This window comes from Podarcis melisellensis (genome assembly GCF_964234715.1).
Source record: "Podarcis melisellensis genome assembly, chromosome: 4".
NCBI classification, from domain to species: Eukaryota; Metazoa; Chordata; class Lepidosauria; order Squamata; family Lacertidae; genus Podarcis; species Podarcis melisellensis.
The window spans coordinates 67,117,107-67,139,846 of record NC_138531.1 but is presented as its reverse complement, the minus strand read 5'-3'; the positions used below and the strand labels follow the sequence as shown (position 1 = coordinate 67,139,846).

Here is a 22,740-nt window from a genome sequence, read left to right as displayed (position 1 = left end):
GATTTTGTAAGGCTACACACGAGTGTGGTGGCATGACCCCTGCACAGATTGGTACTGAAGGCGGTGAAAGACCCATGTGGTCCCACCTCAGGCATTGCTTCAGAGTATGGAGGGGGGCATTTGAACCTCCATCTAACATACCTTGCAAGGTTATTACCGTATTGGCCCGAATATAAGCCCCATCTTTAAAATTGGAGAGGGGGGGGAGGAAAAAAAAGAAAAAATACCCAAATATATGCCACTCCATTCCTTGCTGCTCCTGGCTGTATACTGGGCGGGGTGGGGGAGCCACACTGCGTTGCCGGCGGCCTTTCCCCTTCCTCGCTCTCTCCCTTTCTGGTCTTGGGGGAGAGGATGGGGGACTACGCACGGGGCGGGTGCTGCTTTGCCGCACTCCTGGCGCTGTTTGCCCAGTGCTCCTGGCTGCATACTGTAAGGTTGAGAATATAAGCTGCACTTTAACTTTTCACGGTAGGAATTTTTTTGGGAAAGTGAGGCTTATATTCAGGCTAATATGGTATGTGGCTAAGAGGAGGGAAGGACCATGTAGGTCACACTGAAGTCCTTGGAAGTTATTAAGCGTAATACAAAGAAATATTAATGCAATAAAAATAAAGTGGCAATGTGTGCAGGATTCTGCCTTCTGGTTCCCTTAATATGTGCTTCAGAAAGTAGATCTAGTAATTATGGGCAAATGGTGGCATCTCAAAAGCTGTGAGCAGGGTAGGCAATCAGCTGAAATGGAGCAACAACTGACATGCTAAACACACATAGAGGAACACACATAGCAACACACATAGAGGAACAGGGTGGTTGGTGAATTGAACAGTGTCTTTTTTGGGTGTTTTTCTTAAAAAAATACGTTTGTCATAGATTTCTTCTAACCGGATCAGTGCTACTGCCTAATCTACAGCCATCTAGTGGTCCCCAGTATTAACCACACCTCCAAGAAGCAAACGATTTTGCACAGTGAAAAACTTGAAATTTGTAGATGGCCCCAAATTGGGAGGGGTAACTCATGCTGCAGAAGCCAGAATTGGGATTCAAGATGACCTGAATGGATTGAAGAACTGGGCCAAAGCTAACAAAATGAATTTCAGCAGGGTCAATTCAACTGACATTGCTTGTAGGGTTAAAAGAAGTTTTGTAAGGAGTAATTTATAAATTATTGTGAAGAGAATTAAGAATAGTTGTACTAAAAATCTGAGTTTATAGCAATAACTATAGTAACAAAATGCATAATTAGAAAGACTTTAGAAAACCATCAGTCGAGGTTGAAGGAAGACTCAGGCTGTGATAGCCAAAAGTTTTGAAATGATGTTTAAGAGGATGTTATGCTGGAAAATATGTGTACAAACTAATAAAAATTATTTATATAAAATAAATTGAATTTCAGTGGGGAGAAAAGTAAGTCTTATGCACACACTGCCCAGGAACGGAACCCCTGCACAAAATGTTTGCCACCTGTATGTATGTTACATAAATTATGCAGTTTCACCACCACAGATAGCAAGACCAATAAAGTAGGGTTGCGTTTGTTTGTTTTTTGCAGCATACAAACTGCAGTAGTACGAAAGGAGCACTGCCTGCAGCAAATGCGCAGAATGGAAAACGATGCCTCCTTGCATCCCTAATTGGCAGCCACTCCTGGTGTTGGCTACCCCCCCCCCCCCCCAACATGCTCTATTGGAAAGTACTATTTCACAACATAATGTACCGTATTTTTTGCTCTATAAGACTCACTTTTCCCCTCCTAAAAAGTAAGGGGAAATGTGTGTGCGTCTTATGGAGCAAATGCAGACTGCGCAGCTATCCCAGAAGCCAGAACAGCAAGAGGGATTGCTGCTTTCACTGTGCAGCGATCCCTCTTGTTGTTCTGGTTTCTGAGATTCAGCATTTATTTTTTCTTGTTTTCCTCCTCCAAAAACTAGGTGCGTCTTATGGTCTGGTGCGTCTTATGGAACGAAAAATACGGTAATTCCAGGGTGCATTGTGGGGTGGGGAGAAGCTGGTGGTGTGGACTCTGCTGTCACGAACACTATATTTTTGCCGCAGCGCTAGCAAACCAATGTTTTAAATGAAATGGGGGGAGCTGCTTCTGGTAGCCTGCCACTGTCCCACCCCAAAAAAATAAGTTTTGGGGCAGTCTCCCCCCCCAACCCCCCCCCCCAGATTTTTCATTAAAGAACCTAATTTAATCACCTTATGTTGCAGTGGAAAACTGTATTTATCTGGGAATTCCCCACCTAACAAATGTTGGGTGCATTGCTAATACTTCAGGCTGGTCCTAAAGGCAAAACAGTGGAATTTTCAGAAACCGGCAAGATTTTTTCCTTAACTATTCCATGGCCACTGCTGCTAAGTAATGCTACTAGCAGCGTACAAGAAGGAAAGGAGACAACAGCCACACATGAAAACCTTCACCACCATCATCAAGATAAAAATTCTCTGCCTCAAAAGCACCACCAAAACACCAATGATATGTTCCTTGGGGGTGAAATCGTCTATAAAAATAAGCCTGCTTACTCACAGGTGGTTTGCAAAGATTCGTTTAAGCCACCTTTTGGTTTCAGATGATACCACAGTTTGTGTGTCTTTTTTTTCTTTTTAACTCAGGAAGATTCTGAAAGTTAATCTCTGTAGAAAAGATTGATTAGGTCAACTTAGCAAAGTGTCTGCATCTATCTATCATTTATCTATAAATGTTAAAGCAGGCATGTCCAAAATCTGTTTCGGGGGCCTAATCCAGCATGCCAGTTGGTTTAATCCGGCCCCTGTGGCAGATTATTTCCTGGGGTAAAATCCTAAAGAAACCTCAACAAGTTCAATCCAAAAAAAAAGTTGTGTTAAAGGAATTTGTTTCTTTCAGGACTTCAATCATTGTTTAATTTGCCAGATTCAAGGGAATTTTAAAAATGAAATATGCAGGTGCCTCTGATTAACTGAATAGCAGATATGTACATTTTTAAAATACAAGTGCCTATAAAAAGGACAGATTGGAAGCTGAGTCATTAAAAGAGGCACTCACCCTTTCTTGACACACACAAGGAATTCCTCTTCTTCTAAAATTATTTGGCCTGCAACACCACATGCATGCATCAACATTTCAAAACAAAGAATCCTTTTTGATACTCCAGAAATATTGTCTTGACCCACATACTGATGGCTGCAAAATGAATTAATAGACTTCCACTCCATGCACACATGCAAATTTAGATGAATTGAGTAAAATTCCAAGCATTTAATACCTACATCTCCATCCCACTCTTTAATCCTAAGTGGTAATGAGTCATCATTTGGGAGGGGGTTAGCAATTAAAAATAAGCAATTCATGTTCACATACATAAATATATATCTTTTTTTTCAATCTCAAGAAGTAACAATTCATCAATAAATTAAAAGCAAAACAAAATCCGAAACTAGAATAAAAAATACAATGAAAATAGAAAATGTAGATGTTCTAAACCAAAGCCAGGCAAGATTCCAAGCTCCTTAAAAAGCATCTAAAATCATTATTACAACACTTGGGCTTGTGGAGGTGGGGTGGGGCCTATGCCTTACCTGTGGCACATAAATCATGAATTGAAATAATACACCTACAGTTAAGTTTGTGAAGAAAGAACAAGAGAGGTGTGGTGTCTACAGGGGAGTTCATTCAAACACCCTCATGTGTTGCAAAAATTCATGGGCGGGTTGCACCACAAGCCCTTCCCCAATTACTAACATGCATTGCCCACATCCCACATAGACATAGATTTAGGAGCTTTTTGGAGGCTGCTTACTGACATGCCAATGTTCTGCGTACAGCTCCTTCATGTACAGGGGATGCTGGGCCAATCAGAATCTGCCCTTGCATGGAGGACTTCTAAGAGTCTACATCTGTACATGGCTTTGTGTCAACACCAGAGAGCAAAGCTACACAGCTAGGAAACCATGAGCTCAGCAGGTGACCTGGGGTCAGTCATTATCCCTCAACTGAACCTACCTCCTGATCTCCTTGGAGAAAGATACCGAAAAGCAATTAATCAGTAAATGGGTAAATAAATAAATATTTAGCTGAATCCTATGCACTTAACATTTGGAAGCAACAGTTTATGACCTACTGGCAGCCATGAAGTGTCATTTTAAAAGTTGGACCGGAATCACCAAATCTAGCTAACTGTTGTCCTCTTCAGCATAGATATGATAGTTTGTTAAGTGCTTCGGATAATTGTTTCTTTTGAATCAAATGCAAAACTTCAGCCAGGCGTTATTCTTAATCTACCCCAGATCTTCAATTTTGGATTGGTAAAGCATGAGAATCATCACTGTGTTTTTTTAAAAAAGGGGACTCACTGATATTTTGTCATTCTATCTGATTTTTACCTGTCAACTCATCCATTGCCCTATGCCTTTGAGGTGACTCCAAGTTCCAATGCCGGCAGCCAGTGACTAACTGGTGGGGCATGGCTGACCTTTTAGACGTCACTGAATATATTCTTCCCCCAGGAGGAAGCCACCATCACAATCATACATTGCCTTATCATTTTTCATTTTTTTCCACCCAAAATTATATCTGAGCTGAGCTGCATGCACTTTCACATCCTTTCATCGACGTCATGAACCCACTCTTATCTATACACAGCACTCTTTCCTCTGCAGTCAGTGTGCTTGGTGGCGAGATGCTAAAGCGCTTCCTGTTTTTCTCACATATTGTGTCTTTCATATCAAAAGGGGAGCAACGTGTTCATTAAGCCAATACTTTCAATCCTTGGGTTCTTCTACTTTCTGAGAGACACTGTGGGCACTTTTAGCTGAAAGAGTTCTGAAATGATTTCTTGAGTTTTCCTTTTTCATCCCTCTATTGACAGTATGTCAAAGCAGAGTTTCAGGTACTGACATCCTTCTGTTTCAGTAATCTGCCAGAGATTAGGCAGGTGGCAACTGGGTACTGGATCTTTTCAAGGGGAATGTCCTTCCCAGAGTCCCCCTTTGTGCTCCAGCTAAGCACCCTTTTATTTCCCCCTGCTTGACTTTTGCTGCTGGTTTTATGATCCCACTTCTTGATTTTATCTCATTCAGCTTTCTTATTACTGATGGTTGCTTCCTTCCTTGGGCTTTATAGAGATAGGTTGTGTTGGACATTGGCTGGCTGAATGAAGAAGCACAGAGGGCTCCTTTTGGAAAGTGAAGCCTACTGCAATTCCCTTTTCTACACAAACTGTTAAAGGTGCAGGAGCCCTGCCATCTCCTTCTTATGGCCACTCTACGTGGACATTGGATCAAACAGGCAGGAGATGCCATTATTAAATAAACAAAGAGAAGATAAGAAGGTTCCTGCTGGTTTAGATCAAAGGCCAAGTCTAGAACCCTAGTTTGCCACAGTGGCCAATAAGATGTCTCTGGAGATGTCTACAAGCTTGATATATGAGTGCTATCCTGCGTGAAAGGAACACATATAGCCACTGTGAACATTTGATAGCCCTAACCTCCATGAATTTCCTCACCCCACCACCTTTTAAGCCAGTTTGTGGACTATGCTGGCAGCCATTTCAGCATCTGCAGCGACAGGGAGCAGCAATCATTTATCTATCAACCATAATTTATTGTACACATCTAGTTCTTTTCCAGTTCATTCCTAGTGGAGATAATTACTATAATCTATACAGTAATTGGTTCATTTAGCCTCAAAATTCTTTTGCTTAATATTCTGACTTGTGATATCCCTAGTTGAGGATGAGATCAATGAAATACATGATTAAAGTTCTGCTAATTTGGCTTTCAGTCAGTAGAAAATGTATACATTCATTCTATTCACTGAGCACACTTCCAGATGACCAGATTATTGGGCATTCGTCCCAACTTGTTGGCAGGGAGATTAGACTACACTGGCTATTGAATGACCATTTATTCTCATTTGCAAGGAAGTTTGATGACGTTGTGTCAAAGGACACATTCCAATGAATTTCCCTGTCACTTCATTTATTGCAAAAAGTCCAGTCTTTTGGGGAAGAGTTTGTTCTGCAAAAGCTCCAAATCATTTTAACTGCATGACCTGAATTTGCTGGCATGTGGTTGAATCCCACCTGAAAAGTGCTCTGAGAGGGCATGTCCACACTTCTGCCTGCCCCATGCCTAGAAAGCTTCTCCTGGCATGAGTCCAAGCAGTTTTGTCTTTGTTCTGCCACTTTCCCCTGGAAAACCTGCTCTTTAGTGCTAATTCAGAATAAACATCAATCCAGAGAAAACCTTATTGCTTTGATTCAGTGGTAAAGATTGGGTTTTACTGGGGGAAAGCAGCGGGGGAAATGCAAGTCTGGATGGGCCCCTTATCTCCTGCAGTCTTTTAGTAAACTGGAAGTGCAAACAAAAGTTGACAGTTTCTCAGAATATTTTTTCTTTTCTTTTTGTTGTAGTATTCCTAAGCTTTCACCATCCAATTCTATGGAAAGCTAGGTAGTGATGGGAATTTGCTTACAGGATTTGTCTCTCTTTGCTGAAGGGATTTAGTAATAAACAGCTAGGCTGCTTATGCAACCAACTGTAATGTGGTTTGATTAGATCAAGGTTTCTGGAAACTAGGACTTGCAGAGCAGCTTATGAAAACAGAATAGATAACATCAGCATGAGAGTCATTTTAACAACCCCCAAATAATAAATAGCATCAATGAATGAACACATGCTCCTAGTGGAAATAGATGGTGCGATACCCATGCACTAAGCAATTATCAGAGTGAAGCTGGTGAGAAAGCTTGCAGAGTCACAGTGGAAGAAGCTATATGATGCTAAACAATGAGTGGTTGTCCACATTTAGTGATTCAGTCCAATGGCAGCATATTCTGTAAATTCCGTCTCAGCAGAATGCTCATGTCTCTGAACAGGTTCCCCATAGCTCAGTGTTGCATAAATAAGGGCTTCCTTCTTTTGAGGTAAGAGTTGCTGGGTATTGGAGACACATTCATCACAAGTAGGCTTGGGTGGTGCCCTGGTGGCATTCCAGCAATTGCATTGATTGCCGTAGATGGGATCATCATCTGGAAATTGCAGCACATAAGGCTCAGCAGCTTGATGAAGTGCAGATATCGTATGGGAGACATTGCTGCACTGGGCATCTGCATTGCTATTAAGCTGTGGGGGAAACAAGAGTACAATAGATTCATGAAAGAGTGCAGTATCTTAATCACATATCTAGCTAGCAAAGACGACAACCATGTCAGACGTGGACAGCTCAAACATCAGGGAAGATGTCGCTTTTCAAGCCTTCATTAAAACCACAGGTTTTCCCCATTCCTGACCCTCTAGACCTTGTTTGGCTGCAACTCCCACCATCCCTGAGCATTGGCCATGTCTGCTGGGGCTGATGGGAGTTGGAGTCCAACAACATTAGCAGGGTAGCAGGTTGGAGAAGCCTTTTTACATTTTAATACCCAGGATAACATCCAAGGCACCTGGATTAAAAGAAGTGCAGTTGACACTCATCAGATTATGTATTGTTTTGATGTGACGCTAGACACAAATGAGATGTGGCACTATTCATGCCTTCAGTACTTGCTAAAAAATCAAATGGTTGATTTTTTAAAAAATAGTGTGGTAGTGATCAGGGTGAACTAGATTGGGATTGCATGTAGAAGAGGAGTGTTAGTCCTTTGTCCCAAACATAGTCCCGTTCCCAATGCAATGGCAGGAAAACTCGAATTGGGAGTCTGTGCTCCCAAAAGAAAGATCAGCCATGCAAAGACTAAAGTCATGAATGCCTCATTTGGACCTCTTCTAAGTCTAGAAAAAGCTGAACTTTGGAGCAAAAAACCAGCTTTGCACAAAACTAAGAACATTTGCCCATATTTCTATCTCCCTTCTTCCCTCTGTTGTTTCACGCTATCTGGTTAAGGTTGTTGGCAACTTGGGAGGCAGAATTTGTCCATGTAGTTCAGTAAGGTGCAATGTGACTGGTGGCTAGGATTTAAAACACAACTAAACACCACTTCAGTTGAAGGCTGGGCTTTCTTCCTGTGTTCATTAATGAAAATTGCTTCCTTTAAGTGGCAAAGTCCATGAGGTGAAGGTTTTTATATGTATCTTGAAGGGGTTGGAACATAACACATTAGCCCTCTCCAGGAATTCGAGCTGTAGCTCCATGGTAGAACATCTGCTTTGCCCATAGAAGATTCCAGCTTCAATTCTTGACATCTCCAGGTAGGACTTGGGAAGAATCCTGCCCAAAATCCTGGAGAGCTGTTGCCACTCAATGCAGACAATACTGAGCTCAATGGACCAATGGTTTGACTCACGGGGATTGTAGCGATGAGCACCCTAGCTTCACCCCTTGTCATTATTCTCACCTCGTGGTGGTGTCCATGTGAATCAGGGAGCCTCCTGTACTTGTGGGGCTCTCTGTGCATTTTAGAACCAAGATTTTCCATGGGTCCAGGAGGCTTGACACAGTCACCCTGCAACTCATGGAGGGAGGTGGGTGATGATTAGGGAGGTAGGGGAAAGCTAGCACACGCTTCTCCATGGCCTCAGCTCATGTGATTACTGTACACAGGGACAGAATGCCTGAAAGGGGCTTATGGGCATTTAAGTACTCAGAAATTCAATACCAGGCTCATCACTGAAGAAACCTACCACATTCATTTCACTTTGTGAGATTGATGGGCCCTTACTGCTGTTCACTGGAAAGGAAAAGAAAAACACCAGCTATTGATGGAACAACATTTGGATAGTTCGTCACATTCATTGTACAAAAACAAGAACGCAGCTTGTGAAAATGCCCTGTCTCATAAAAAGGGGATCAAGGAAATCCTTACCAAATTTTATGGATAGGCCAAAACTGCTATGCTGTTATAATGAAAGTCACGCAATAAATATTTAAAATAAGTAGCTTCTATCCAAGACTATGAGTTTTGGAAGATAGTCATGGAAACGATCCTAAGACACTTTTTTTTTTTAATCCTGAGGTAGAACAGAAATGGGGGTGGCACCACTCCCCCCCCCCACCCCGGTCAAGGCACATAGTGGTTCCCAAGATTGGTCAACTTATTTTGACCCATAAGGCAGAACTCCCCCCCCCAAACACCTCGCCCCAAGAATAAAATATAATCATAATAAATTTAGAAGTAGCCATTTGCTGCAGTTCTGTAACACTCAAACTCAACTGCCTCACTCTGCCTGTGGGTAGGTTCAGCCCTGGTAATATGAGAACTGAAAAGATATTTGAGTAGCAGAAGTGAGACAGCTGAATATCTCTGCCCCAGGAAAAGAGGGGGAAACTAGAGAGATCTTGAGAGAATTCACCTTTATGCTTCCTTATGCAGCACAGCAGGCCCAAGCAGCTCAAAATGAAGAGGCACAGCGGTCCCAGGAATGACAGGAAATAAATAATCAGCTTCATGTCCTTTCCAACTGCTTCATTATCTTCTGCAGTAGCATTTTCAGATTCTGTTATTTTATTGTGATCTGTTATTATTATTGTTGTTGTTGTTGTTGCTATAATTACTATTTACATTTGCTATTGTCCTAATGCCAAAGCAACATAATGTTATATTTCAATACAGCAATGCAATTATTAATCATTAAGCAAATGCAATGAACTGAGCAGTTAAAATCTCCCGTCAGCCTCCTACCAAAGCAGAATTCACCATCAGTTAACTTAACAGGGGTGAAATAACCAATATGGTAAGAGAAGTTAAACACTGTTTAAAAGTAAGCATTCTCAGAAAGAGAAAGAGCATTCAAAAGTCAATAAAAATAAAAATAAAAATAGCATGCTTCCTAACAGAAGTAATCTGTTGATCCAGAATGGTTTCACAAGGGTCACTGACAATACATTATGATCTCTAAATGTTCTTAATGCAATCTAGAAAGCCAGAGAGGCTATAATGAAGGTAATGAAGGATCCAGAATTCCCAGTGTTTTTGTAGAGGAGGGTAGAGGATGCTGAAATGAGTCAAATAAGGGCAAATGAGGCACTGCCCCAATAATCTGAGTTTGCTCTCCTCCAGTTCATGCCTGCCTGCCTTCTTACTAACATTCACTCCGGGGTGGCACAGCTCGTCAACTTATTCCTCAGTCTCAGTGTTTCTATTGTTGAACTCAGCAAGGAGGAGGATCCCTGGAGGGGAAAACATTTTTAGCTTTCCCCCCATACTGTTTTCATTACCAAAATAGCTCCTTCAACCTGCTATTAGAGCCCTAGTGCCCTGAGCCCCAGTTGAAAGGATGGGTGTGTCATGGAGCTGTATGCTGGGCAGCTACTGACACTCCATCTCTGTGTTTGGAGCTTGTCAGAAGAGCCTCTACAAGCAGACCAATATACAGTACATGCGTAGAACTCCATGAGGAGGGGAGCTATGACCTAGTCAGGGTTCTCTCTTACTCAGAGACACACTTCAAAAGGATGGATGACAGGAAGAAGAAGAAGAGTTTAGATTTGATATCCCGCTTTATCGGCTAACAATCTCCTTTCCCTTCCTCCCCCACAACAAACACTCTGTGAGGTGAGTGGGGCTGAGAGACTTCAGAGAAGTGTGACTAGCCCAAGGTCACCCAGCAGCTGCATGTGGAGGAGCAGAGACGCGGACCCAGTTCACCAGATTACAAATCCACTGCTCTTAACCACTATACCACACTGGCTCATTTCCACTGGGCACAACAGCAGCAGGGGGTGGGCTAGCCCACTCAGCCCCCATTCACTTTCAATACTTGGGAGGAGGATCATGTGAAACACCCCCCCCCCACACACACACCCGTCCAAGTGTTTGGGTGCATGGAGGGAAGCAGTTTTATAGAGTACAAGTAGAGACTTGAAACTCAGCCTCAAAGTGAATTCTTTGCTTGAGATTCTCTTTTTTCTTTCTTGCATAAAACAAACTAATAGCAGTCATAAGGGTGGGGTGAGGGAGCAGGTGTTAATTCTGGCTGGAAAAGTGGCAGGGTAGGAGAGTACTGACCTCTCATGTGCCACACAATGGCATTACCTGTGCCATCCTTCCATTGCCTCCCTGAAATAGCTCTTTGCATCAGATAGCAACATTGGGGTGAATTAACAGTTTGGGAGAGAGATAATTTTCAGTAGGGAAACATCACGGGGGAGAAGTTGGATAAACTTCCCCTTTCTTCAGTTTTGATGCAGATGTTTTTGGGATTGGGCTTATGACTATTTTTAGGTTTTTGTCAAAACAAAAAAAATTCCTTCCAGTAGCACCTTAAAGACCAACTAAGTTAGTTCTTGGTATGAGCTTTCGTGTGCATGCACACTTCTTCAGATACACTATGGCAGACCAACACGGCTACCTATCTGTTTAGGTTTTTGTGTGTGTTTTTAAAGAGAGAAGTACTTTATCCCAACTATGTGTGTCAAAAGTCACATTTAGCTCAACCCTTAGAGAACTGAAACTAAGGTAAATCAATTTGAGATCAGCTATAGCAGGGGTCAGCAAACTTTTTCAGCAGGGAGCTGGCCCACTATCCCTCAGACCTTGTGGGGGGGGGCAGACTATATTTTGAGGGAAGAAAAAAAAATGAACTCCTATGCCTTACCTGGGTAAGTTGGAGGTGGTCAAAAATGAGATGGCAAGAATAAATATTGACATCCTGGGCATCAGTGAACTAAAATGGACGGGAATGGGTGAATTCAGTTCGGATGACCATCATATCTACTACTGTGGGCAAGAAACCCGTAAAAGAAATGGAGTGGCCCTCATAGTCAACAAAAGAGTGGCGAAGGCTGTACTGGGATGCAATCTCAAAAATGATAGAATGATCTCGATACGAATCCAAGGCAGACCTTTTAACATCACAGTAATCCAAGTTTATGCACCAACTACTGGTGCTGAAGAAACTGAAATTGACCAATTCTATGAAGACTTACAACACCTTATAGAAGTGACACCAAAGAAGGATGTTCTTCTCATCATAGGGGATTGGAATGCTAAAGTAGGGAGTCAAGAGATAAAAGGAACAACTGGCAAGTTTGGCCTTGGAGATCAAAACGAAGCAGGGCAAAGGCTAATAGAGTTCTGTCAAGAGAACAAGCTGGTCATCACAAACACGCTTTTCCAACAACACAAGAGACGACTCTACACATGGACATCACCAGATGGGCAGCATCGAAATCAGATTGATTATATTCTCTGCAGCCAAAGATGGAGAAGCTCTATACAGTCAGCAAAAACAAGACCTGGAGCTGACTGTGGCTCAGATCATCAGCTTCTTATAGCAAAATTCAAGCTTAAACTGAAGAAAGTAGGAAAAACCACTGGGCCGGTAAGATACAATCTAAGTCAAATCCCTTATGAATACACAGTGGAAGTGAGGAACAGGTTTAAGGATTTAGATTTGGTGGACAGAGTGCCTGAAGAACTATGGATGGAGGCTCGTAACATTATACAGGAGGCAGCAACGAAAACCATCCCAATGAAAAGGAAATGCAAGAAAGCAAAGTGGCTGTCCAATGAGGCCTTACAAATAGCGGGGGAGAGAAGCAAGCAAAATGCGAGGGAGATGGTGAAAGATACAGGAAACTGAATGCAGATTTCCAAAGAATAGCAAGGAGAGACAAGAAGACCTTCTTAAACGAGCAATGCAAAGAAATAGAGGAAAGCAATAGAATGGGAAGAACCAGAGATCTGTTCAAGAAAATTGGAGATATGAAAGGAACATTTCGTACAAAGATTTCCATAATAAAGGACAAAAGTGGAAAGGACCTAACAGAAGCAGAAGACATCAAGAAGAGGTGGCAAGAATACACAGAGGAATTATATCAGAAAGAAATGGATGTCCCGTATACCCCAGGTAGTGTGGTTGCTGACCTTGAGCCAGACATCCTGGAGAGTGAAGTCAAATGGACCTTAGGAAGCACTGCAAATAACAAGGCCAGTGGAAGTGACGGTATTCCAGCTGAACTATTTAAAATTTTAAAAGATGATGCTGTTAAGGTGCTACACTCAATATGCCAGCAAGTTTGGAAAACTCAGCAGTGGCCAGAAGATTGGAGAAGATCAGTCTACATCCCAATCCCAAAGAAGGGCAGTGCCAAAGAATGCTCCAACTACCGCACAATTGCACTCATTTCACACGCTGGCAAGGTTATGCTTAAAATTCTACAAGGAAGGCTCAAGCAGTATGTGGACCGAGAACTCCCAGAAGTGCAAGCTGGATTTAGAAGAGGCAGAGGAACCAGAGACCAAATTGCAAACATGCGCTGGATTATGGAGAAAGCTAGAGAGTTCCAGAAAGACATCTACTTCTGCTTCATTGACTATGCAAAAGCCTTTGACTGTGTCGACCACGGCAAACTATGGCAAGTTCTTAAAGAAATGGGAGTGCCAGATCACCTCATCTGTCTCCTGAGAAATCTCTATGTGGGACAAGAAGCTACAGTTAGAACTGGATATGGAACAACTGATTGGTTCAAAATTGGGAAAGGAGTACGACAAGGCTGTATTTTGTCTCCCTGCTTATTTAACTTATATGCAGAATTCATCATGCGAAAGGCTGGGCTGGATGAATCCCTAGCCGGAATTAAGATTGCCGGAAGAAATATCAACAACCTCAGATATGCAGATGACACAACCTTGATGGCAGAAAGTGAGGAGGAATTAAAGAACCTTTTAATGAGGGTGAAAGAGGAGAGCGCAAAATATGGTCTGAAGCTCAACATCAAAAAAAACGAAGATCATGGCCACTGGTCCCATCACCTCCTGGCAAATAGAAGGGGAAGAAATGGAGGTAGTGAGAGATTTTACTTTCTTGGGCTCAATGATCACTGCAGATGGTGACAGCAGCCACGAAATTAAAAGACGCCTGCTTCTTGGGAGAAGGGCAATGACAGGCCTAGACAGCATCTTGAGAAGTAGAGACATCACCTTGCCAACAAAGGTTCGTATAGTTAAAGCTATGGTTTTCCCAGTAGTGATGTATGGAAGTGAGAGCTGGACCATAAAGAAGGCTGATCGCCGAAGAATTGATGCTTTTGAATTATGGTGCTGGAGGAGACTCTTGAGAGTCCCATGGACTGCAAGAAGATTAAACCTCTCCATACTGAAGGAAATCAACCCTGAGTGCTCACTGGAAGGACAGATTGTGAAGCTGAGGCTCCAGTACTTTGGCCACCTCATGAGAAGAGAAGACTCCCTGGAGAAGACCCTGATGTTGGGAAAGATGGAGGGCACAAGGAGAAGGGGGCGACAGAGGACGAGATGGTTGGATAGTGTTTTCGAGGCTACCAGCATGAGTTTGACCAAACTGCGGGAGGCAGTAGAGGACAGAGGTGCCTGGCGTTCTCTGGTCCATGGGGTCACGAAGAGTCGGACACGACTAAACGACTAAACAACAACAACAACATGCCCCCCCAAAAACCCAGAGATGCATTTTAAATAAAAGGACACATTCTACTCATGTAAAAACACACTGATTCCTGGACCGTCTGTGGGCCGGATTTAGAAGGCGATTGGGGTGGATCTGGCCCCCCGGGCCTTAGTATGCCTACCCATGCGCTATAGTAAGAGTTGCACAGCCTTAGGTGTGCTTGTTTTGTATTTCAGCCTCCTGTGGGTTTTTTATTTTGTAAAGGTTTCAGCATTTCAATTTTATACAGGCCGTTTCTTAAGCTCAAATGTAAGTTCTGGGCAATGTGACCCTCTTGTTGAATTTACATACACAGAAAGTCCAAATACCAATTTGAGTCATTTAGATGTTACAACATGGGCTGTTTGGCAGTCTGTACAGGTTTCATTTCTTTACACTACTAGACAGCCTATTTTTTGGCAGATGACTGATAAGGCTACCGCTCTACACATTGTTTGCAAATAAGGGAGCCGTGATGTCTTTGATGTGTGATGAACATTTTGTAACTGCAGCACTTGGGTTTAACTGTTTTCTGCAATGAACCCCATCAAGATTTGGGAAACTGAAATAGCGCAAAGCAAGGAACAAATGAGCAAATCTTAGCCAACGTTCACACCATATATTTAAATCACTATGATACCACTTTAAACAAACAGGACTTCCCTCAAAAAAGAATTCTGGGAGATATACCTAGTGCTTTTTTCTGGGGAGACGCAGGGGGGGGTGCATACCCCTAAACATTTTTTAAGAAAAAAAGCACTGGATATACCTTTCTCCACGCACGGCCTTCAAGACAGCTTACAAGCAAAGCATTTATGTATACTACTATTATTTATTAAATTTGTATACTTCCCTTCATTTGAAGACCACAGGGTGGCTCACAACATAAAAAGAAAAACACAAAATACATAATAAAACAAAAGCAAAGCAATAACCCTCCTCTCCTAAACAGGTTTAAAAGGATATAGAATGTTAACCAGCCAAAGGCCTGTTTTATAGAGAAACGTTTTTGCCTGGCGCCTAAAGATATGTAATGAAGGCGCCAGGTGAGCCTTCTTGGGGAGAGCATTCCACAAACGAGGAGCCAGCACAGAAAGGGCACGTTCTTGTGTTGCCACCCTCTGGACCTCTCACGTAGGAGGTACATGAAGAAGGGCCTCAGATGATGATCACAGGGTCTGAATCGCTTCATATGGGGAGAGGCAGTCCTTCAGGTGATGATGGTGCACCCTTCAAAACTAAGTCCCAGGGCAGGTTGCAACAATTTAATACACATCATTAGAAACAGTTTAATGCACATGACAAACTTAGGTCTATTCATTTCAGTGGGTTTACTCCGAGTATAACTCAGTTGGAAACAAGCCCCTTTTCTAATAGCAGTCACACACTTCAGTACAGATTATGCTGCCTCCCCGGGGTCACAGTGTCATCAAAAGAGTTCAGCTTGTTGTCCGTTCCAGCTCTACTGTTCTATGATTCTATGACCAAGAGAGCAGTGAAGGATTGGGGGTGTTTGTGCAGAAGGGGGCACATGCCCTTGTGGCAGTTTTGGAGTGGTGGCAAATTACAGGCTTTCTCATGAGCATGTCCCTTTGTGTGTGCCCCTATCCAACTTTGCCTTGCTCCAAAGGGGAAGAGAAATTCAAAGTATCAGTGTGGGGTGGCCTTTCTAAGCCTCCCATACCCTCCATTCAGGCTCCACCTGAACCAGATGGATTCACGGAGGCTCAGGAAACCTGCTCCATGTTGAAAGGCTCAATTTTCAAGTACCCGCCCCCATCTCCTTTGAAGCTCAGCTGGATTTCCAAGCCTCCCTTATGCCTTGGAGAGCTCACCTGCTGCTGATCCTTTCAATCTCCAATTTCAAATCACTCTCTTCATCATTCTCAGCTGTTGCCACTGGGCTAAACATGCTGAGATGGCGAAGCGGGGCAACAGTGCAGACCACTGTCGCCTATTGCAAAATTTGTAGATCCAGCATTGTAAGAGAGGCAGCGCGTGCAACATGGCTGGGACTTTGATGGGCCTTTTGACAGTTGGCTTTATATACTGTACTAAAGAGTGCTGCACACAGATAAGAGGAAAGGGTTAGCCTGCAGCATGCCAGAGGTGCTTAGAGAAGAGGAAATAAAATCAATGTACAGTTGAAACCTTGACTGTGTTGATGTGCGTTTCTTGAGCAGAGCAAGAACATAAACAAATGACCGCAGGGCTATAAGCACCAGGCAACTGACCAGGAGGCTGACTGAATTGCCCATAGGCCTGTTGCTACAAACAATGAATTGGAAAAAAGCCCTCATTCTCGGAATTGCTTATGATGCTTACCTTGTACAATGACTTGTATTTCATGACCTGAGAGTATGCTTTCCCCCATAGTAGCTTTACACTGATAGCGTCCACTGTCATTCTTAGAAATACGCAAAAATTGCAAAACAAAATCATGGCCGTTCCAAAGAATATTGTGTCTTTGTCCTTGAGGCAGAATTTCACTGTTCCTGTACCAATTTATCGTAAGATTCTCTTGGCAATCCATTACTGGGCACTTTATACTGAATGAAACGCCTGCATTTATCGTGTAGTTGGTTCCCCTTCGGACAGAAATAGTGCAGTTTTCATTCCCTGGAAGAAAAAAGTGGGGTGGAAATTATGCCTGACACACCTCAGATATTTTTGCATTTTTAGCGATATCATTTCATTGGCGTCTTGTTGGTTTTCCCATCCATGCAATACCTTTAGATGAGAAGAGCTGATTGGCAAGCTAATATGATATAAAATATTGACATCAGTCATCTGTTATTGGTTTAATCACATTCAAGATATTTATAAATTATTATTATTATTGTTGTTGTTAGTATATTTATTTCTATCCCTTTTCCCCAGACTGAAACTCATGGCGGCTTACAAAGATAAAACAGAACAAGCTTAAAAACAAAGAAAAGATAATTATTTAAAATGTAATTAAACACTAACAGAATCAAAATGCTATAAAAAGATCTGTTAAAAACATAAACAGTAACTACACATCCCAGCAACACCCCTTTCCTAAAAAAAACAGTCAGTTCCCAAAGGCCTGTTGGAACAAGTCTTCACCTGCCAGCAGAAGGACAGCAATGACACAGCCAATCTAACTTCTTTAAGGAGGGAGTTCCAAAGTCTGGGAGCAGACACCATGAAGGCCCTGTCGAAGTGGGTGGTGGGACCAAGAGAAAGACCTCCCACAAAGAGTTCAGAGCCTGGACAGGTTTGTATGAGGGAATGTGGTATTTCAGATAACCTGGACCTTGGCATCAGAAGTCTGTTATCAGAAGTCTGGATGACCAAACAGTTACTTCTTGCTAAGCCCCATCATTCTGCCTGGACACTGAGGTCCAGCTCTGAGGGCCTTCTGGCAGTTCCCTGATTGCGAGAAGTGACGTTACAGGGAACCAGTAGAGGGCCTTCTCGGTAGTGACGCCCGTCCTGTGGAAAGCCCTCCTATCAGATGTCAAGGAAATAAACAACTATCTGACTATTAGAAGACATCTGAAGGCAGCCCTCTTTAGGGAAGTTTTTCGTGTTTGATGTTTTATAGTGTTTTTAATATTCTGTTGGGAGCCGCCCAGAGTGGCTGGGGAAACCCTGCCAGATTGGTGGGGTTCTATCTATCTATCTATCTATCTATCTATCTATCTATCATCTATCTCTATCATCGTATACATTTCAAAATCATGTTGAAAGCTTTTGGGCTGGTGCAGCTAACTTCCATCAACCCCAGGAATTCACAGCTTACCAGGACACTTGCTGAACCCTTCAAACCCAGCAGCTTCAGCTCCCTTACCAATGGTAGCCCTTCTTCAATGCCTACTGTGTTCAATGGGGCAGTAGGCATGGGGGAGGGGATTTGATTCCATTTGCATTTAAAGGTGAACCTACCTAATTTGCACAGCGTGCAAACCGAAACACAGCCAACATCCAAAATTCAAATTTCTCCAAATTTTGCAGCACAGTTCTCCAGTCAAATAATGTGAGCAAAATTGCATATACAGTGGTACCTTGGGTTACATACGCTTCAGGTTACAGTCTCCACTAACCCAGAAATAGTGCTTCAGGTTAAGAACTTTGCTTCAGGATGAGAACAGAAATCGTGCTCCAGTGGCACAGCGGCAGCAGGAGGCCCCATTAGCTAAAGTGGTGCTTCAGGTTAAGAACAGTTTCAGGTTAAGTATGGACCTCCAGAACGAATTAAGTACTTAACCCAAGGTACCACTGTACCAGGGCAAAGTGTGCATAAGAATGTATACATCAGTGAAAATAACACACGGAAACGTGTTCTATTCGGAGAAATTTACTTTGCAAAATGTGTACATTAGGCAAAAGTCGGCATATTATGAGAAATTTGCACTAAAACGCTGATGGATTTATATGGGGACTTAAAAAAAACACACCATATCATGAACTAATGCAGTGAGCTAAATTTCAGATTGGAAAAATGAGGAAACTTATTCACCTACTACCTTCTGACCAGTGACCACAAGGCAACTTCAGCTACAGAAGGTGGAAATGGAACTAGGTGTGTGACTGAAATTTGAGAACAAGGACTTGTGTGGGGCTTATGTAAATCTGTGGTTTTAGGAGGAAAGACGAAGTAGCAGGCTGCAGCCAGTTTGCCACAAAAAGTGGTAGAAGAGAGTGCTGTTTGGTTGCCTGGGTCAAGTAGGCATAAATGGAATGACACGGTGCGGTTCAATAACTTGATCTGATTTACGAAGTTGAGGCGTTTTAAAAGCCACAACAATATCCTTAAGTAAGTCTTGTTCCCCTCCCCATATCTGAATAGAAGAATCTACAATCAAGACCCAAGCACTCTCCCCTCCTGTGGTTTCCAGCAAATGGTGGAATTGCTGTCTCTGACCTTGAAGGCAGAGCATAGCCATCATGGCTGGTAGCCATCAACAGACTTAGCCTCCAAAACACAAAATTCATGATGAGGTTGCTTGCTGCCCGAAGGTGAGTGCCACTGGTTTCCTAAAATTCACAGACTCTTCAGCACCCAGAAGTCCAAATCCTTCAGATGTAGATTATATGGTATGAGACCACTTGCAAATTTGAAAGGCATGCAGGCATGTGCGCACACACACACACACACACACACACACAGAGAGAGAGAGAGAGAGAGAGAGAGAGAGAGAGAGAATGATGCAAAAATATTTTTTTTAAAGAAGAACTAGGTCACACTTCTCTTTGGTACTTTGAGAAACACACATTTGCTGGTTTAACGTGTAGTTTCATACTTGAATATGCACTGCTGAATACAAATGAAGGTGTTAATCAACCTGGCATTACTTTATTTATTTGCTGTATTTGTGTCCTCCAAGTTGCTCAAGGCACTATACAGGATTTTCCCTGTCTCCATTTTTCCTTCGCAATAAGGCTTTCATGTAGGATTAGGGTGAGAGATAGTGACTGGCTCACCCATGCTGACTGACACCCAGCGGGCGACACCAGTGGGGGGATATGAACCTGGGTCTCCCTGATCCTAGTCCAACACTATACCCACCTACACCACAGAACAGCCTTTGGTGATAGAGAGCCATTTCTCATGTTCTAACATTTTATTATTCATTAAAGTGCTCTATAAAATGTTTAAAATAAATAAGTAATGTTCCAGGAAAGACAAGCTCCCATTTGTCTGCTCACAGTGGCCATAAAAACATATGGAGGTAAGGTGAAGGTATCTATGAGATGTTTCCAAACATTTCTCTCTCCTCTGCATGGTACAATGGTTGCCACAGTCAAAGCATTTCCTGTAAAACATTAGTTGTTTTGCTTCTTCATCTTGAGTTCCAGACCGATTAAAAGCAATAAAATATTGATGCATTTAACTTTATCAGACAACTGCAGAGAGAGGATTTCAGAATATTACGCACTGATTAATAGTTAGAAGCTTTCTCTCTAACCTAAACTTATTCTTGAGTAGTTTTATAGTGTGGGTACCTGCAACCTTCCAGCATTGTTATGCCTCCAATCTCATCAACAATCGGCCATATTAATTTGCCCTTTGCACTATCATGTTGCCATTCATTCTCCTGTTTTTTATACTGGAATGAACAGGATTAGTCATTTCAGCTTGTTTTCATTATATAATGTCTCCATCCTGCTAACACTCTGCTTGCTCTTCTCTGATACTGCAGCCATTATCTTATGGAAGACACCAATTCACATATGAAGAGTGGCTGTAATTATTCAGTGAAGAAGAGAAACTTCAGCCCCATAGTGTTCGAATATAGATTAATAGTGGCTTCTCTGTTGGGGCTGAAGCCTGGTGTGAAATATTCTAAGGCTGGGAATAAGGCCCGTTATTGTACTGTTTGACCCAATTTGAGCTGTAGCCTGAACTTAACAGTTGTGTCTAGCCACCTGAAAACATTTAGAAATAAAGGTTTCGCACACGTTTCACTGGCATTCAGATAGATAGATATCTTACCATGCGCCCATGTATTCTCCAGCGTCAGCATCAGAAAGAGGGAGCACATTGCAAAGCTACCTGCGTACATGGCCTGGAATGTAGCTTCACTTCATAGTCATCGTGGAAAAGAAAGCTGATCCGTCGGGATGAAACTGTTTTTCTGGTGCAGTTTCAGCAGCTTCTTAATTTGGCTTGCGGAGGCTCATGTACAAACACTTCAGTTACCTCAAGAAAGTGAGCCAGAGTGGAGGCATGAGGGGATGTGAAAGAGCTCTGCCACGCTCACAACAAATCAAATTTGCTCACCGTAGAACTTCCTGCAGCCGCTGCTGGTTTCCAAAGCCTCTTGCCTCCAAAACCAGACCGAATGAAATGTTTTTTTGTTTCACCTTGAAAGAGGAACTGGTGGATGGAAACAAAACGAAATACACAGAACATTTTTTGAAAGAGTAGCTTCACTTTTTTAAAAAGCATTTGAAAAAGTAAAGGTTTTTTGAAAAAATAAAAAAATAATTGTTGCAGCACCTCATTTGGATGTCTTCTTTCTTTTGGAAATTCATGTCACTCCTTCTAAAAGCGAACTCATGTCAACAAAGTTGTAACCAAAATGGGAGAGCAGTGCTATTTTTCTAGAAAAAGAGGTGCTAGAACTCCCCACAAATGCCTCCCTTGTTCTCTTATAATGGCCATGGTGCCCACCTGAGAGGTGCCAGAACTGAGTTCTGGCTGAAGAAAAAGCCCTGTAGAGAAGTATCAGCATACTCAGTGGGAACCCTGAATTTTGCAGAGGGGCAACAAATAAAAATACTCACACCACTGGGGCAACCCTCCCTCCAAGAACCTTCACGTCAACCCTATGAGGACTGCACATGCTCAGTAGCCATGGAATGGTGGCAAGCAGTTGCAGAATGGCTTGATGAAGGAGGGCCTGGCTGGCACCCTGAGCAGGAATACCTGTGTTATGAAATAAGAATATGCTGCAACATTTTGTTGCCCCTGCCACTTGTACACATAGCAACATGACTGAACAGAATTTCATAACACAGATCGCTTATGGATATTAATGATAGATGATATACTTTTGCATTTTTGTTAACACAGAGGAGTTAAGAGATCGTTTCTCTCACCACTGTTAATGCCAGTGAGGTTCCCTCTAATTTTGCCAAGCCAAATTAATATTTAGGGCTAATGCAGATGATGTCCTTCAGCAATGCTTGAGACTATAAGGAAAAGGCTGCAGAAATCTGGGACAGCTGTAGGAGGAAATTTCTATGTCCACAGCCTGCTCCTGATTTCTTAAATATATAAAAAGTTTTGTGGGCAAGAGGGGTCCTTTAATCAGGTTGAAAAATCTTTTCTATTTGTTATTTTAGAAGTTTGCCCACTTAGCTTATCATTGTCTCACATGCAAGAGACATCTGATAACCCGTGGGCTTATTCTGCAAAGGTATCCCAACTATGAAATGCCCTCCCCCTTGGCATACAATTGGCACCAGCTCTGATGAAACTTTGGTGCCATTTGAAAACTCTCCTATTACAGCAGGCTTTTATGAGAGCTTAATTACCTTGGACTGGTTTTGGTCCTTCTTGCTGCTATTGAGACTGTTGTGATTTTATCTGCTGCTCTTATTTCTAATTGTGTTTGTCTTCAGACAGATCCACTTGCTTTCAGATAAAGGTGACATTCCAGAATTTTTGTGTTGTCAAAAGGATAAAATTATTTCAGAGGCCAGCAGTGCTGTCACGTCGACAAAACAGCTACATCTTTACATTAGTCCATTGCGCTGTACAAGAAATAAATTATTCTGGAACCGCCAGGAATGAGAAACCTGTGCCCCGCTTTTTATCCAGGTGTTTTCTTCTCCTGGGTATTTGGATAAAACAGGCTTTCCCCAATGTGAAGCCCTCCAGACATTGTTGGTTTCTTAACTCGCATCAGTCCTAGCCAATACGGTCAACAATCAAGGAGG

The 22,740-nt window shown here is 42.5% G+C and overlaps 1 protein-coding gene across 3 annotated transcripts; it reads right to left on the bottom strand.

Annotated features, from left to right (window-relative positions):
* Nucleotides 1–3,171: 3,171 nt before the first annotated feature.
* Nucleotides 3,172–21,085, bottom strand: LOC309368446 (uncharacterized protein). Of its 3 annotated transcripts, none has more exons than XM_081908553.1 (5): nt 20,789–21,085; nt 16,651–16,944; nt 9,274–9,435; nt 8,605–8,651; nt 3,172–7,107 (listed from the first exon to the last, which is right to left on the bottom strand). In XM_081908553.1, exons 1-5 carry the CDS (start codon nt 20,856–20,858, stop codon nt 6,790–6,792), a joined length of 891 nt encoding a protein of 296 aa, XP_081764679.1. In that variant the 5' UTR covers nt 20,859–21,085; the 3' UTR covers nt 3,172–6,789. The 3 variants fall into 3 exon arrangements, with proteins under 3 accessions (XP_081764679.1, XP_081764680.1, XP_081764681.1); XM_081908554.1 differs by having other exon boundaries at nt 9,274–9,417; XM_081908555.1 differs by having other exon boundaries at nt 9,274–9,396.
* Nucleotides 21,086–22,740: the final 1,655 nt, after the last annotated feature.

Bases quoted from the DNA above. Each gene is read 5' to 3' on its own strand.
- LOC309368446 (XM_081908553.1), bottom strand. From the start codon at position 20,858: ATGTACGCAGGTAGCTTTGCAATGTGCTCCCTCTTTCTGATGCTGACG. The intron at 8,652-9,273 runs GTGAATTCTCTC...TTTCCTTTCCAG, and splicing joins CTGCATAAGGAAGCATAAAG to TGAACAGCAGTAAGGGCCCA. The intron at 7,108-8,604 runs GTAGGTTTCTTC...TTTCCCCCACAG, and splicing joins CACAAAGTGAAATGAATGTG to CTTAATAGCAATGCAGATGC.